The 17,675-nt window shown below is 36.6% G+C and overlaps 1 protein-coding gene and 1 non-coding gene across 5 annotated transcripts in view; both read left to right on the top strand.

Annotated features, from left to right (window-relative positions):
* The window catches only part of LOC124451412 (zinc finger RNA-binding protein-like), a 36,090-nt gene that overhangs the window by 8,626 nt on the left and 9,789 nt on the right, over positions 1-17,675 (top strand). The window contains exons 5-15 of one of the 4 annotated variants that reach the window (XM_047002019.1): positions 349-512; positions 784-922; positions 1,511-1,883; positions 2,310-2,402; positions 2,522-2,580; positions 4,987-5,122; positions 6,874-6,953; positions 8,151-8,246; positions 15,770-15,881; positions 16,472-16,569; positions 16,726-17,323. In XM_047002019.1, the coding sequence (XP_046857975.1) occupies positions 349-512; positions 784-922; positions 1,511-1,883; positions 2,310-2,402; positions 2,522-2,580; positions 4,987-5,122; positions 6,874-6,953; positions 8,151-8,246; positions 15,770-15,881; positions 16,472-16,569; positions 16,726-17,004 (1,629 nt within the window). In that variant the 3' untranslated portion in view covers positions 17,005-17,323. Of the gene's footprint in view, positions 1-348; positions 513-783; positions 923-1,510; positions 1,884-2,309; positions 2,403-2,521; positions 2,581-4,986; positions 5,123-6,873; positions 6,954-8,150; positions 8,247-15,769; positions 15,882-16,471; positions 16,570-16,725; positions 17,324-17,675 lie in introns of those variants that run through there. The other 3 variants (XM_047002030.1, XR_006950457.1, XM_047002039.1) reach the window with 3 other exon arrangements.
* On the top strand, positions 7,598-7,669 carry LOC124433604. The gene has a single exon (XR_006944517.1). It is a non-coding gene; the product is annotated as a small nucleolar RNA SNORD57 (small nucleolar RNA).

Below are 17,675 nucleotides of genomic sequence, written 5' to 3' on the forward strand. Positions count from 1 at the left end.
CTCTTATGACAATTTTACTCCAAGGTCACAAGCACACCTGGCGTTTAACAACATACCATGAAATAATACCATGCTATAAATAACCATACAATAACATATACCATACCATCTTCGGCATCTTCAATGTGTAGTGCTGTTTTTTTTAAAAAGATTTGCAATAACAGCATTCAGTATAATGAAAGCTACATCTCTTCCATGCATGTGTTTTGTTTTCACGTCATATCCGGTGCGGAGTCACCTATTTCACGACCACACAAAGCTATAAAGATAAAATTTTCATTCAATCAAGTATAATGCAAATGCTGCAAATTGACACTGATCATTATACCCTTGATTTCCCATTATTAGAAAAAAGTGCAACCGGATTATGTTCTTGATCAAAAGTCAAGCAACCGAAATAGGCCAACAACACAACCTCGCTCACTGATGGATGAGAAGGCCAGACGTCGATGGGAGCAAGATATGTACTGGAGACAACAGGAAGCTGCATGGAGAAATGAGGAAGTTAGAAGGTTGCTGTAGTAATTTCTACTGTTAGCAAACGATATCATGTGATACATTTATTTGCGTTTTGTCAGCTTCTTTAAATAAACTCGTGTTAAGTTAATTATTGCTCGTGAATTGCGACACTCGTACACGTCACAATACTGCGAGGCAAGCACGTCACAATACTGCGAGGCAAGCACGTCGCAGTCCTGTAAGGCAACACGTCACAATACTGCGAGGCAAGCACGTCGCAATCTCGCTCGCGAGGCTCTCGTTAATGTTGTGCCCAATTTTTAGGTGGGGCGAAGAAGAGTACTGGCGTCGGTTAGAAGAGGAAGAACGCGCTTGGGAAGAACAAGAAGGTCATCGACATTCTATGGAGTGGGGACACAGAATAGGGTCTGGATCTCGCTCTGATTTCATGCATCATGACATGGTGAGCATTTCTGGTGTCTTGCAAATTTTAATTGCATTAATGCACGTAAACCACATTTCACAGGCTAATGCAAGCATAGCTTTTGTGTGATGTATTATCACGTACATCATGTGATGTATTATCACGTACATCATGTGGTGTATTATCACGTACATCATGTGGTGTATCATCACGTACATCATGTGGTGTATTATCACGTACATCATGTGATGTATTTTCACGTACATCATGTTGTGTATCATCACGTACATCATGTGGTGTATTATCACGTACATCATGTGGCGTATTATCACGTACATCATGTGGTGTATCATCACGTACGTATTGTGTATCATCACGTACATCATGTGGTGTATTATATCGTACATCATGTTGTGTATCATCACGTACATCATGTGATGTATTATCACGTACATCATGTTGTGTATCATCACGTACATCATGTGGTGTATCATCACGTACATCATGTGATGTATTATCACGTACATCATGTGATGTATTATCACGTACATCATGTTGTGTATCATCACGTACATGATGCAGTTTATGACATAACGTCATTTTTACTCGACAAACTATTCAATTAAGTATCCACCAGCCAACATGTTGAGACCGAGACAAGACAGTCAAGACGACCGCATGGTTATGTCAAAGCACAAACTTATTTATCCGAATGAAGAAGAGCTTGCTGCCGTTCAGAGCATTGTATCCGCGGTGGAGAAGGCACTGAAACTGGTTTCTGACAGCATTGCAGAAGAGGATGCGCCCGTCGTAGTGAAACAGGAAACTATAGGAGTGGGCGAAGAAAGCGAGACGCTGGGAAAGACGGAAGAAAATGGCGAAGAAGGAAAGGACAGTGAAACTCAGGACCAAAAGCAGTCGCAAAATGGGGAAAAAACTGATGACGACGCAAAATTAGCTGGAAAATCAAAGGAAAAGGATGAAGAAGCACCCGCGCCTAGTAAGTAATTGACTTCAGAACTAGGCTCTAGTCTCTTGAACAGTGGCGTTGCCAGCCCGCAATGCAAATTTTTCTATGTTAATTTTTCCGTGTTCACTCATTGTAAAAACAATAGATTTCTAAAGAAATCAATAATGATATGATCTGAAATTTACATAACATGAACAAATTTGCGAGCTGGCTACGCCACTGCTCCTGAATCATGATACCTCGACTTGTCACGCAATTTATCGTTTCTCCTAAACTTTCCCCCGTGAAAGAAGGAAAATATTTTCAATTTCTTATATGACAAATAATGCTTTTGACACATACGTAAGATATTTTTTAAACACGAAAACGTATCGTTAAATAGGAACGTAGCAGAGGAAATAGCGTCGCTTGCTTTTATCGAATCTAAATTAGTTTCACAACTTTCTATTTCATTAGGGACTCTTAAAGGTGTGATGCGTGTCGGTGTTCTTGCGAAAGGTTTACTTCTTCACAAGAGATTAGATGTTGAACTGGTCGTCTTGTGTCAAGGTGCCGCAAAGTTTAAATTTTATAGCACTACGACTATGGAAGGAACAAAACAGAATGTAAACTTTCGATTTCCGACTTTTTACAAACAATGAGTAAATTGTGTTTTCATTTTATGTTAGATCGCCCGACTACACAGCTTCTGGAGCGTGTTTTTCAGAAAATTCCTGATCAGTTGACGGTATGTTAACAATAGCATTTCTTCAATCCTATAGATCACGTAAGCGTGATATTTGCAAAATAAAGACTTTTCAATGTTCCAAGTGTTGAGAGACAAAGAAAACAAACTGAGTGATGGTTTAATTTGGGAATTTTTTTGATTTTATTATATAAAACAAATAGATAACATTGAACAGTTGTCTATGCAGTTATAGATACACGGGTATGACGTCAATTGTGATAAAACCAACTTGCCCCGGCGGCTCGTGGCCACTTTTTTAGTTTTTATCACAATTGACATCATACCCGTGTATCTATAACTGCATAGACAACGTTTAAATGTTATGTATTTGGTAATTCAACAATTCTTGAGCATGTTGAAGTTGTGTGAAAAAACAGGGGAGGGGACTTCTCGTCGCTTTCAGAATCATAGAAAGGTAACACCATTTAAATAAAGTTGGATATGTTACGGCAACAAGTACCCACCCAGCCAGAGCACACCCCACCCCCACCCACCCCTCTCCTACAACCAAACCATCGTGGATCCATCTCTTTCAAAAGTGAATCTTCTTTTTAAATTGGGATTTAGTTATATATTTAGCATTAATAATGGCAATATTTCAATTTGAAATGAATTTTTATCGCTGTACAGTGTTTAACCATCCATTCCGATCGATCTTTAGGCGATATTTCATTAAATTATCGACGTTTGTAGAATAACAACAATAAGACGCATGCGCCGATTAGTCTATAGCTTAGTTTGCATTAGCCTGTCCTAACTAAAATCTGGCTTTTGTTTACGCAGGCTTATGAAAACCTCGGAGACGTTTGTTAGAACTCTTGAGCAGGTGCAAACGGTGTCATAGCCAGCTGAATAATTTATTCGTGCTATGCACATTTTTCTGTGTTCACTTGCTGCTAGAACAATTTCTAAAGAAATGTTCGTAATGCTTTGGAATTTACACAGCAGTCCTATAACTTGCTGGTGGGTGTCGTTACTAGGTGCAAACCCTCAACATTCGGTCTCGTGCTTGCACTGAACTGCTCTCAAGTTCTCCCGAATGTCTCCTCGGGAACTGTGCCAACACAGTAAACATCTTTTATTTCGTAAACGAAGCGTTCGATAGTGTACAAGTTTAGAATTTGTCAATTTAATAACAGATATTTTGAAGAGGTCTATAACCTGGTAGACTGCTTCGAATATGACACAAAATCTTACTTGAGTTGCATAGCATATTTTAAATCAAATGGTTTACCGTTTCTGATGATGATGATAAAATTTCTCCCTGACTTTGTTGTCGTGGAGGTAAAATAGACTGATTTAATGAGTCTGAGGAAACGACGTGAAGCATTTGGAAATGTATGAAGTTTACTCTGAAAAATCTAGCTAAAACCCTTACTGCTAAAATAATATCTAATCAAAGGAATGTTCGTATTGCTCTGAAATTTACACAGCAGTCCTAAAACTTGCAGGCTGGCTACGCTACTAGGTGCAAACACTCAACTTTGGGTCTTGTGCTTGCACCGAACTGCTCTCGAGTTCTCCCAAAGGTCTCCTCGGTTTCCAAAAGCCTGTGGGATTCAGCCAAGCATGAAAGAGCATATGACTTAAAAATTTTTCTACTTAAATTATAGTTTCATTTAACAGAACTTTGAAAAGCACAGAGTATTTTCCAAAACAGTTTGTGAATATCTCTTTTCATTTTCGAAATATTGAAGTTTTTGTAATGTCCGATATACACAACTTTCTACGTCATTTTGCATAATGAGTCCCTGCAAAGTTTCCAACATCTTTTATATTCACGTCAACTTTTGGTTGAAATGATCATGCAATTGTTTATACCATTACTCTTCACAATTAAGGAAACTCTACTCGGTTGAGGTAACATATCAGCAAATATACCTGCTATTTCAAATTCTCATTATGTAAAATGACGTAGAAAGATGTGTAGATCGGACATTACAAAAACTTCAATATTTCAGGAATGAAAAGAGATATGCACAAACTGTTTTATAAAATACACTGTCATTTTCAAAGTTCTGTTAAATGAAGTAGTAAAATTTTTAAGTATGCCTTTAAATGATTTTGGCTAATGGAAACGACTCAATTCTTATCATTAAATAAATGTTCTCGGGAAATATGAAAATATTCTGATTTAATAAGTACGCAAAACATTTAAAATTACAATAACCAATTTGGCCTAATTAATGACTTATAACAGGAATGACTTGTGGCGCTTAACAAACAGTTGTAATTTTACGCTTAAAGCTCTTCATCCTTTCACTGCCTCGAAATCATTTCACGCGTTAATACTGAATCCCGGTCAGCTGGGATCATGTAAACGGCCCCTTACTTGAGGCTGTTGTCGTCTAGGGGTTCAACATTTATTTGTTTTATTGTAAAATGTTGTTTCTTTCGTCAAAATAGAACGTGAGCGATGAGAAGTATGATGTCTCTCACGATGGCTGTGTCATTAGCGTGAAGTCTACTAAAGAACCTTTCATTGTCGTCACAATCATTTTAACATCTCCAGTTATCAGGGAGGAGTCGGACGTCGCTCAAGGTGACATAAGTTTACATTTGTGTATAGTTGTCATGTTTTCGTTAGAAATACTTCCAAATTACTGTCATTTTTGGTGTTGCTTTAAAATTCCGAACGGCTTTTTTGTCATCAATTCATAATTGCATGAACAAAATCCTATATTCATTTTACGAGAAGCGACTCTTCCGTTTTCCTATATTTGCTCTTTTTAAGTTGAAGTTGACGTTTGAATTGTCACACTGTTTTCTATTATTGAAAACTTATTCATTTCAAATTAGAACACTCTTTCTTTCCATTCGTTCAATGTTCAATTTAAAATTAGAATGTTTAATTGTCAAGTTAGAACATTCTCTTCGTTTGACGCGTTTTTGAAAGAGTGTGCGTTTATATGCAGCAAAGTGTTAATTAATTAGGAAAGAACATATGTAGTTTTGTTCTGCGTAGATTAAACGTATCTTAAACAACTCTAGCATTTCAGAACATTGGCACGGTAAGTCAGACAAGGTAAACTTTTTTTCTGTTATTTCAATATCTTTGATGTGGGAAACGCTACACTTCTTTATTTTTTTAAAACAGTTACCTTATTATGCCATGCATATTGCGTGCTTTTCTACATAATTGTATCGTTTATTTATCCTTGTGCTAATCTTTTGTTCTTTTGCTGTTGTGTATTCTGCACTTACAGTGTTTTTTGATAGTGTGCTATGTTTGATAATGTTGCTCAGAGATTAAGGAGAGGGTATTGGAAGGACGATTGGCCCATAGGCAGTGGAAAAAACGATGCTCCCCCACTGAAAAATTACCACTATTAGCTTTATAAAAATTCTCCATTTTCTAACAGGAATTTGGGATGAAATACCTGCGTGATTATAATACGTGATTTGGTTTTGTTTGTGCAAACAAGCGAGGTTGAAATTGATATATTTTCATCTTCTGAAGTGTTATTTTAAGGAACTATTTTCAACAGCTAAGATGTTTTTGAAGTCGTTTTATGTTACTGGTCTTCCAATTTTGATTTTAAACAACGAAACATTTTTTACTAGTATTTATAAGTCGAAGGAAATTGTGGCCAAGAAAAGATATTTTGAAAAAATCACTCAACTAAGTGACACAACAGACAACTTGCATTATTACGTCACTTAGTAGTCACGCACATGAAAACATTGCAATATGGCCACTATCAAAAGTGAGTTTACTGCTGTTCTTAGTCACGTTTCTGAGTCAAGAAGTACGATTGAAGGCCCTAGTTCTATTGAGAACTCTTGCTTGGGTCTTCTGGAGACTTCTAGCTCAGAAAGTCGCAGCGAATCTACGATATACGATTCGATATTCGGTTTTTACATCGATTAACAATTGTTGTTCCGAAAGCCACAAAACCTTCTCAAACTAAACCTCGTCCAACTGAAAAAGCAAGAATCAGGACGCCTTTTGCTGGAATTAGCTACGAAACGCTTAAAACCAAGCAGATTGTTTTCTCAAGTATAAACTCTCAATGCAATTGCAATGTTTTCATATGCGTAACTGCTAAGAGACGTAATAATGCAAGTGGTCTATTATTTGAAGGAAACGTTTCTTTTCACAGAAATACAACGATTTTATTGGGAAGTTTATAAACAGTTCTTATGAATAATTTCTGCGATGCTTACATTTTCTTTACGTAGTTTTTGTTTTGCATTCTCCGTTGTCCTTTTGTATTCCCATAATTTCGGGGGCAGCATTAAATGGGCCAAAGCGTTCCTCGCCAACTCCTGAACCGATCTACTCTGATTTAGCAGAAGAACAAAAAGATGTATTGGATCGTGAAAAATGTCTGGAGGCATTGGCATCCCTACGTCATGCTAAATGGTTCCAGGTTCGACGTCTGCACTTCATATAGTGTGTGTATAGGCCACTTTTTGATTGCGCGAAATTGCGACATTTGTGGGACCGAACGAAATCTGTTGACCTTACACGGAAAATGGGGCGATGTAAAAAATGTTTTATTGTGGAGGAAGTTGATCCAGGTTGTAAGTTCGGATTTCCTTAAAATGCTCACGAAACGAATACTTTTTAAATTATATTTTTAGTACACAGATCTTTTATAGAACAGAAAGCTTTCTAAAACAGTTTATGAATATCTTTTTGCATTCTCAAGATGTTGAAGTTTTTGTAATTTCTTGTTTTGTACAGTCAGCGAGAATTTGAATTTTCAAGTATGTATGACGATGTTTTATTTCAACCGGGAATATAAAATACTGCCGAAGCATTTCCTCGAAAAGTTGCCTGAAAACTTGAAGCGTTTTGGCAACAAAAAAATACATGCTAACAGTAGTAGAACAAAATAACAATTAAAAGATTTTCCCTGTCGTGTTTTGTCGACGAGTTTTCGTTTCCGTCTCGTAAATGACATTTTCTCGCAATTTTGAAGAGGTCTGTAACCTGGTAAATTGCTCGAATATGACACAACATCTTACTTGAGTTGCATAGCATATTTTAAATCAAATGGTTTACCGTTTCTGATGATGATGATAAAATTTCTCCCTGACTTTGTTGTCGTGGAGGTAAAATAAACTGATTTAATGAGTCTGAGGAAACGACGTGAAGCATTTGGAAATGTATGAAGTTTACTATGAAAAATGGAGCAAAACATGAGCTTTTTATTGATCTCAATCGGCCATTGATTTTATCTTGTTCAAATTTTATGATCAAGTTTTTTTTCTACTGTTTAATGATAATTTTCGTGAATCTTTGCTAAGTCAAGAAAGATTGTGTTCTTGTTCGATGCAACAGCGCCCTTTTTTCTTCCCTGACGTTGTACTTAGGTCTCTATTAGGATTCCTAATTTAAGAACGTGCTTGACATAGACGATGTGCATCGCTAGAATTCCTAGTATTCCCGTCTTGATTCATACGTAGTTTTCTTGTTCAAACCTCGGCTACTTGTTGTGACATTGCCCCCTTTTTTAGCGAACTTGTAAAATTTAAGGTTGGAATTCGGGTACAAAGTCTGTGTGCAGGCAAATGCTATGGAACCTCGTGTCACTTAGATACAATTTTTGTTATCTTTTTAGGCTAAAGCCAATAGCGTTCCATCTTGTGTGGTTATAATCAGGATTCTGCGTGATATGAGGGATCGGCTACCGGTGTTTGCATCTCTCAACCCTTGGGTAAGTTATGATTTACATTGGTCATGTGTCGGTCTCTTTTACTGTAGCAAACACTCTGTGAGCAGTAGAAGATTATTCAGTAGGCTTAAGCTTACACTACCGTGCTTTCGAAGGACTTGTGGTATCTAGACATGATTAGTGTTTGGTTTTTGCTATTCCGGACTATCTAAATGTTCTCAGTGTGGACCATTTATGTTGTTGAAAATCGTACGAGCAATTACATATTCAGGACAAACGGCTATCGACTTTTTAAATGTGCGATGCTCAGAGCTCATGAAGTAGTAATTTTCCCAGTTTCCCTAACCTTGTCTTTGAATTTCGATTCTTCTTTTGGAGTTTGAAATTTTCCTCTATTGTTTACACTATGAGTTACGATTGCAAGCCGATAAATGCAAAAGCACGATGCGCTAGGAACGCAAACATCGTTAAGACACTGACATAAGTGGAGAAATACATATCACTTAAAGGCTCACAACTTTTGTCATTGCCTACAGGCCGCGTAATTTTTTATTCGCCACTGCCTTCGAGAAATTTATCTTTGAAAGAGTTATCGCTCTAAAGGCGGTTACAGCTATAGTTTGGTCTGCTTGGTGGTAATTCAAGTTGCTTAATGAATCTCGGGAAAAATATACAAGATCAATTAATATACCTCTAGCACAATTTTATTATTAAGCAGTATCAAATCTTTGCGTGACTTCCATATTACTTGCGATAGTTAGGTTTTTATGGCACTTTCAAAATGGCTAAATTGTCATTTCCGCTGCTTTTGAGGGAATAACATGCTTGTGGGGGAATGGCACGAGTGTTATTCATCACGTCTAGCAACGTACTCGTTGTACAAGTCCAATTGCATTTCGATAAAATTGGAAATTAAGTTGAATGTAACCGTGGATGGTTCAAAGATGGCAAAGCTTTTTGTGAAAAAAATATTTTTTTAAACTTCAATATGTTTGAAAAAATCACTACACATTAGACAGCGCTTCAAAGCCATCTCCGGCCATTCAACAAAAATATTTCTCACTTTAAGCCTTGTGTAGTCATTTCATTGTTTTGGCATGGAATATAGTATAAAGCAAATTCGGAATTTGCTTTATGCTATATTTCTTTAAGTTGTCGGCTGGTCATGGTTTTTGGCATGGAATGTACACGGAATGTACTCACACTATATCTTAATCATACTTGTGCTGTTGTTGTATAACATCTCTTGTTCAAAACAAACTTTCAAAGCATCAAGGGCAAAGCTCATTGTGACTAGCTGTTTGTTGTGTGAGGGTGTGTCATCGATTCAAGTTGGAATTCTTTTAAGAGAAGTGAGGATTTCTATGACAAAGGTGTTAGTATTTAGCAAAATCATTCGGTTTGAGCAAACATTTATTTGATGTAGTGAGCTAATTAAATAAGAAGATTCAATACAAAACTATAATCGTAACGAACGACTCAGAGGAATTTTAATAGTTTATATATACAAAAATATCACTTGACTAAATAGACTGAACTATATATGTGAATACGAACTAGCGTTCTATTTTTCGTATAGTGATGCAGTATAATCTTTAACACTCCCTCTCGAAAAATATGAACTGTAACTAATCAATTAAACATTTAAAGAGTTCTTCTAAATTTCATGAGTTCTCTCATACTTTGAAATTTCGTCTTCCCTAATGGTTTGGTCAGCAAATCTGCTAGCATTTCATCTGTAGGACAATAGTCAAGACGTATTTCTTTATTAGATACTCTATCACGGATACAATGACATTTGATATCGATATGCTTGGTTCGAGGATGATACTTTGGATTTTTGGATAATGCTATAGCTCCTTGATTATCTTCTTTAAACGGAGTGGGTTTTCTTTGAACAAAACTTAAGTCTGAAAGCAGTGCACGTAGCCACATTGCTTCTTGAGAAGCCAAAGATGCAGCAACATATTCTGCCTCCGTTGATGAAAGTGCTACGACACTTTGCTATTTACTAGCCCAACTGATTACTCCTCCGCATAAAGAAACAGATATCCTGATTGTGATTTCCTTCCATTTGGATTACTTCCCCAATCTGCATCAACATAACCTTTTAAGTCTATATCAACCTCTTTCTTTCCATCATATACAATTCCGTAATCAATTATTCCTTTGACGTATCGCAATATACGTTTTGCAGCTATCCAGTGTTCTTTTCCGGGTTTCGAACAAAATTGATTTACCATTCCCAGTGCTTGTGCAAGGTCAGGTCTTGTTCCAGTAACTGCATATGTCAATCCTCCAATCAACGCTTGATACTTAGTAGTTTCAACTGGCTCTTCTTGATTGGGTAGCAACTTTGCTCCTTGATTAACAGGTGTTGCAACCGGTTTACACTGATCCATACCGAACTTTGCCAATAAATTAGTAAGATATTTCGATTGATGTAATTTCATTCTTTTCTTTCTCTGTCTCGTTCAACTTGAATTCCAAGACAACAACTTATTTCTCCAAGATCCTTCATTTCAAAACGTTTTCTTAATGCTTCCTTTTCTCTTTGCAATATTTTGAAATTATTACTGGCTAGAATTATGTCGTCAACGTATAAGGCAATAACCATAATATCATCTCCCTCTCGCTTTATATACAGGCAAGGGTCTGATTTTGATTGTAGATATTCTGAACCTTTCAAAATTGGTCGATGGTGATGTACCAACATCGTGATGACTGTTTCAATCCATAAATGCTCTTGTTCAGTTTACAGACGAGTTTTTCTTCTCCCTTTTTTATGTATCCTTCAGGCTGGGACATGTAAATTTCTTCTTCCAATTCACCGTTCAAAAAGGCTGTAGAAACATCCATTTGATGTATCTCAAAATTAAGCTGGTTCGCAATTGCCAACAAAGAACGAATTGATTTATACTTTGCAACAGGCGAAAAAGTTTCGTCGTAATCCAAACCTGGTTCCTGAGAAAAACCTTTTGCGACCAGACGAGCTTTATGTCTCTCTACAGATCCATCCACGTTGTATTTTACTTTAAATACCCAACGACAATTGATAGTTTTTCGTTTTTCGGGAAGGTCAACTAATGTCCATGTTTCGTTCTTGATATGAGCTGCGTATTCATCATCCATGGCATATTTCCAATGCTTCTTATCAGGACCAGTTAGAGCTTCATCTACGGTTGTGGGTTCTGTTAAACTTAGCTCTTCATTTATGAATTACCTTCACCGAATCATAAAGACGATACCACAATAGATCCTAATCAAGACATGAATCAGTCAAACATTTTGCAAGAAACAGAAATCGAAGAACAACCACGACGTTCATTTCGTTAACGAAAACCTCCAGAAAGATATGGGACAGTGATTACTGGAAATTGGTGGGAAAGTAACACAGCATTCATAAATGAAGAGCTAAGTTTAACAGAACCCACAACCGTAGATGAAGCTCTAACTGGTCCTGATAAGAAGCATTGGAAATATGCCATGGATGATGAATACGCAGCTCATATCAAGAACGAAACATGGACATTAGTTGACCTTCCCGAAAAACGAAAAACTATCAATTGTCGTTGGGTATTTAAAGTAAAATACAACGTGGATGGATCTGTAGAGAGACATAAAGCTCGTCTGGTCGCAAAAGGTTTTTCTCAGGAACCAGGTTTGGATTACGACGAAACTTTTTCGCCTGTTGCAAAGTATAAATCAATTCGTTCTTTGTTGGCAATTGCGAACCAGCTTAATTTTGAGATACATCAAATGGATGTTTCTACAGCCTTTTTGAACGGTGAATTGGAAGAAGAAATTTACATGTCCCAGCCTGAAGGATACATAAAAAAGGGAGAAGAAAAACTCGTCTGTAAACTGAACAAGAGCATTTATGGATTGAAACAGTCATCACGATGTTGGTACATCACCATCGACCAATTTTTGAAAGGTTCAGAATATCTACAATTAAAATCAGACCCTTGCCTGTATATAAAGCGAGAGGGAGATGATATAAAGATGATATAAAGATTAGTAATCGTAAATTCTTCTTTAATAAATCTTGAATTCATTTCATTGAGATCAACTATTTCTTTCTTTGTTTGTTTGATAAATTCATCTTCATTAAACAAGACATCTCTGGATATATAAACCTTTTGAGTCTCAAGGTCAAAAAGTCTATATCCTTTACTTGAAAGACTGTAACCAACAAATATACATCTTTTTGTTTTCGAATCCCATTTCTTTCTATTTTCCTTTGATACATGCATATAGGCAGTACATCCAAATACCTTAAAATGCGATACATCTGGTTTCTTTCCATAGAAGCTTTCATAAGGTGTCATTCCATTAACAGCTGCTGTAGGACTTCGATTTCTAATAACGACTGCTGTGCATACAGCTTCAGCCCAAAACCTTTTCTCAAGATTTGCATGACACATCATGGACCTAGCCGCTTCTTGTATAGTTCGGTTCATTCTCTCAGATACACCATTCTGTTGTGGTGTTCTAGGTACACTTAATTGATGTTGAATTCCCTTTTCTTTAAGATAGTTCATGAACTCTTTGGATCTATATTCACCGCCATTATCTGATCTAAGGATTTTGATCTTCTTCTCTGTGAAATTTGTAACCATAGCTTCATATTCCTTAAACTTCTCTAATACCTCATTTTTTCTTTTTATAAAGTAAACAGCTGTGAATCTGGACTTATCGTCAATAAAGGTAACATAGTAACGACTACCACCATAACTGTTTTCTTGCATAGGTCCACAAACGTCACTGTGAATGATTTCAAGAATTTCCTTTGCTTGAGTTGCTTGTCCTTTGGGAAATGAAATTCGATTCTGTTTGCCCTTTGCACAACCTTCACAGAACTTAGGTTCTTTTGTTGACTCAAAATCTAACCCATTAACCAATTTGTGATCTCTCAATAATTGCAAATTCTTTATACTCAAATGACCATACCTCTGATGCCATAAATCCTCTTGATGATCTTTTTTAACCATATTGACATCATGGAATTTATCATTCTTTAAACTTGCATCAAGTATGTATAAGCTATTTCGTAGCTTACCAGATCCCATGACAGTTCCTGATGTGTCAAAGATAACACATCCACTTTCTTGAAGATGAATTGAATATCCTCGCTTAGTCGTGGCACTTACTGAAAATAGATTTTTCGCAAGGTCTGGAACATGCAAAACATCCACCAATCTTACAAGTTTATATTTCTTACCAGCTTTGATGTTAAGCCAAATATTTCCTTTTCCAAATGCTTGGACAACACGATTATCTCCCAGACGTACCTTTTGTGGGCTTGCAAAATGAACATAGCCAACCATCATTTTCTTTTCATATGACATGTGTTGGGATGCTCCTGAGTCTATATACCATTCAAAGTCTTTATGATTTTTAGATTCCGATGACCAAAATAATGCATGTTCAACAGATGCATTAAATTATGTATCTTCTTTTCTTTCTTTGGGGTCTCTTGACTTATTTTTCTTGGGTTTATTGCAATTTCTTGCCCAATGTCCAGGGATTCCACAATTGTAACATTTTCCTTTTTTCTTGTATTTTATTTTTATTTTATTGTTTCTCTCATTTTTTGACAATAAAGCATCTTCTCCAGCATCTGCACTTGATAAATTTCCTTTACGTTTGTAGTCTTCATGCAACAACCTTGCTACTACAAATTCCAATGTTAAATCATCAGCACGAGACTCTAAAGCTGTAATCAAGTTACTGTAGGATTCCGGGAGGCTACATAAGAGCGTTGCAACCTGATCATCCTCTGTTATAGATGCACCCAGCGCTTCAAGCTGACTTGCCAAAGCTTTCATTTTATTAATATGCTCAGTCATAGATTCATCAATCCCCATAGTTGCCGAGAAATATTTCTTTCGAAGAAACAGTTTGTTCGCCAAAGACTTTACTTCATAGTGGTCTTCCAATTTCGACCATGCTTCCTTCGCTGTTTTAGCCGATCGAACTATTGACAATTGTTCGTCCTTTAATGATAAACAGATTGTAGCGAGAGCTTTTCTTTCTCGTCTTTGAAATTGTTTGCGTTGAGTTTCAGTAGAATCTTCAACAGAAGGCTCAACCTCGACGCCATTAACAATATCCCAAAGATCTTTATCTTCTAGGATCATTTGTAACTTAAATTTCCAAAGATGAAAGTTCTCTCCATTAAATTTTTCGATTCGATACAACATTCCGTGTTCGTCACTACCTGACGCCATTGTCAAAACTTGTCAAAAATACGGCTAATTTATCTATAAATTACACTCAACAAGTCTCAAACCGAACAGGCGCTCTCTGGGCCCATAACCTGTTAGTATTTAGCAAAATCATTCGGTTTGAGCAAACATTTATTTGATGTAGTGAGCTAATTAAATAAAGAAGATTCAATACAAAACTATAATCGTAACGAACGACTCAGAGGAATGTCAATAGTTTATATATACAGAAATATCACGTGACTAAATAGACTGAACTATATATGTGAATACGAACTAGCGTTCTATTTTTCGTATAGTGATGCAGTATAATCTTTAACAAAAGGTCCTAGTTGTGTTCGTGCGATCTGTACATGTTTGTAAATGTAGATCGTCCAGGTTGGTATAGTCCTGAGAAGGACTGTTTTTGTTGTTGTTGACTGACGTTTCGACAACCTTAACGGTAGTCATCTTCAGAGTCAAATGAGGAGTAAACGTCAGGTTAGCCGTATTTATATTTGCCAAATACAGTCCGAATATTAGCCGAATACGGCTAACCTGACGTCTACTCCTCATTTGACTCTGAAGATGACTACCGCTAAGGTTGTCGAAACGTCAGTCAACAACAACAAAAACATTCCTTCTCAGGACTATACCACCCTAGACGATCTACATTTACAAACATGTAACGATACTTCCGGGTTCAAACCATTTACTTTATTACGTGCGATCTGTGTTAGAAAAAAGTGAGAGCAAAGGCAGGAAACACAAATGCAATCACCTTATGGTCTACATAATGACCTTGAATACAGCGAGGAAACAAAACTCGTTAAAAAGTGACAAGAGGGCGATAACGTCTTATTCGACTGTTGCCAGGTACCATTATATCGTGTTCTCAACCGAACTTCGTTAAAGCGAAGAAAAACAGATTTCTTCGTGCAGTAAGTTCAAAAATGCGCAAAAGAAATTACATATGCTAAAGACAGCGTTCTATTCGATACCGCTGATCGTCTTGGATTTCATAAGTTACTCAGCGTTCTAGAGCTGTGTTATCAAATACAATCTTAGTCAACCTTTTGAAAGGCAACGTATCGTTAAAGTGTACGACACTGTACGTGCGAAAAAATGTCTTTTCTTCGTTTGAAAAGATTGAATATTTATTTGTGGACATCATGCATTGTGTAATTATGTCACTATTTTTGTATTGTATACGCAGACGAGATAGTCTGCTTTACCCAAAATGGCGTCCTCCGACGTCTCTTGAACACATTGTTATGGATATGTTGATTGCGCAACGACGGAATCGTCTGAAATCTTCAGTGTCCTACTTCTAAATAAACAATCAATTATTTTCAGGCTTTGGAATTATTAGTTGAGAAATGTCTCAGCTGTTCCGAGGTTCCTCTTGGCCCAGGTGAAGCTTTTCGTAGGGTTTTGGAGTGCATTGCATCAGGTGTACTTTTGCCAGGTACAGTTGTTAAATAATTATTATTGTTATAAGACAAGATCTCGCCAAAACAATCCTTTCAACACAACATGAAAAAAAATTCACCCCGAGATTTATTGTTGTAAGATCTGCATAAATAGATACTTCAACAAAGCACTACGTAAACTTTAGATAATTTGCTAACTGTTATGTAAACAATGAGTCACCTTGCTTTTAAAAAAAGACTCGTCGTCGCTTGAACTCAAAATACCCAATTTCAAAATGAGCATTACAAAATTGTGTAATCAGTTTCAGTCACTATTCAGCAACATTTTTAGTTTGTTGGTATTTTGGTTCACAAGTATGATGTCAAGATAATTATGCTCTTATCTTTTTATCCTAAGGTACAATTCATTATAGCGACATTTCATAATTGAAAGAGACTTTCATATTTTGCATATCTGTTGTACAATGTGACGTATAGGTCCTAAAATACTGTTGGTATTAACTCGTTCAACTCGCTCCAATTGAAGAATGTTTTCAGCCCAACGATTCGCCTTCGATTATAAAAAATAAAATCTGTTTGGTTGTTCGTTGTCTGTTAGAGACATGACATTCTAATGATTGTTAAGGTGGCCCTGGTCTACATGATCCATGCGAAAAAGAGGTGACCGATGCTGCCAAAGATATTACTATTCAAGAACGAGAAGATCTCACTGCGAATGCGCAGGTATGAAATTAACCACTTCCGTCAAGGATATCAATACACGCGATGTGAATATTGTTCTTTTACGCAATACAACACTAAATGTACACATCGTCCATTTACCTCTGTGATAAAATTGATTGTCGACCTCGTCGTATGAAATTGATTTTTCTTTCACAGCATTTTCTTCGTCTGCAAGCATTTCACCAACTTTACACCGTCCTCGATATCGACCCGCCCCCTAGTTCGTCGAAATTTCGCGTTGGACGATACGGGCCTGGTGGACGTTTCAAGAGACGGCGAGAAGACAATGGGAATGTTGATGGAAGCGCAAAGAAAGAAAAGAAAGACGGAGAAGAAAAGGTTAATGATAGTATCGAACCATCTGGGCTCTCTGAAAATACCGGAGGAACAACAGATTCCGCCACCAGCGAAAAACCGCTTGAAGAAAAGTGCTAGGAAGCATTGTCTTAAGTAGAGAAATTTTAGAATGAGATATTTATCTATAATGACTATATTCTGTATGCATTGAACCACCCCATTGTTTTAATTTTGTTTGTTGGTAGATTCGTGCTTCCTTTTCTGTTTGTAATTTTGTCTCACGCTTACATATGACCGTGCTTGCCTTTAAAGTTGGCAAAACTTGAGATTTTGTTTGTTTAGTTAGTAAAGTAAAATCATGAAAAGAATACATGTATATAGTTGGTTAAATGCTGCGTTTTGTTTCGGTTGGCTTTTGTCGAAAATGAGTATCAAATGATTGATGATTTGTGGTTAAGTGTCGTTTCTTGTTCTTGTTTTCGTGGAAACCATTAATTGTTTTGAAAAATAACATCAAAAGAGTATCCTTTATGTTATACGTTCAAAGCGGAACTATAAAAAATCCAATTCTCGTAAATCGCAATGCTAAATTCAGACATGTTAAGAAAGAAATTACTAATATGACGTTTGGTTTTAAAAATTCTCGTAATTATAACAAGATCATTTACTTCTACACGCTACAAGAATTCATAGTAGAACGGACGAGCTATGAGCTGGCGTGGTCTTCTGAAATTAAATACGTCTGACTAAACATGGTTTACGTATACAAAACATAATAGGATTCGTTTGAGGATCAATTTGACATAGAG

This window comes from Xenia sp. Carnegie-2017, unplaced genomic scaffold (genome assembly GCF_021976095.1).
Source record: "Xenia sp. Carnegie-2017 unplaced genomic scaffold, XeniaSp_v1 HiC_scaffold_13, whole genome shotgun sequence".
In the NCBI taxonomy this organism is placed as follows: Eukaryota; Metazoa; Cnidaria; class Anthozoa; order Malacalcyonacea; family Xeniidae; genus Xenia; species Xenia sp. Carnegie-2017.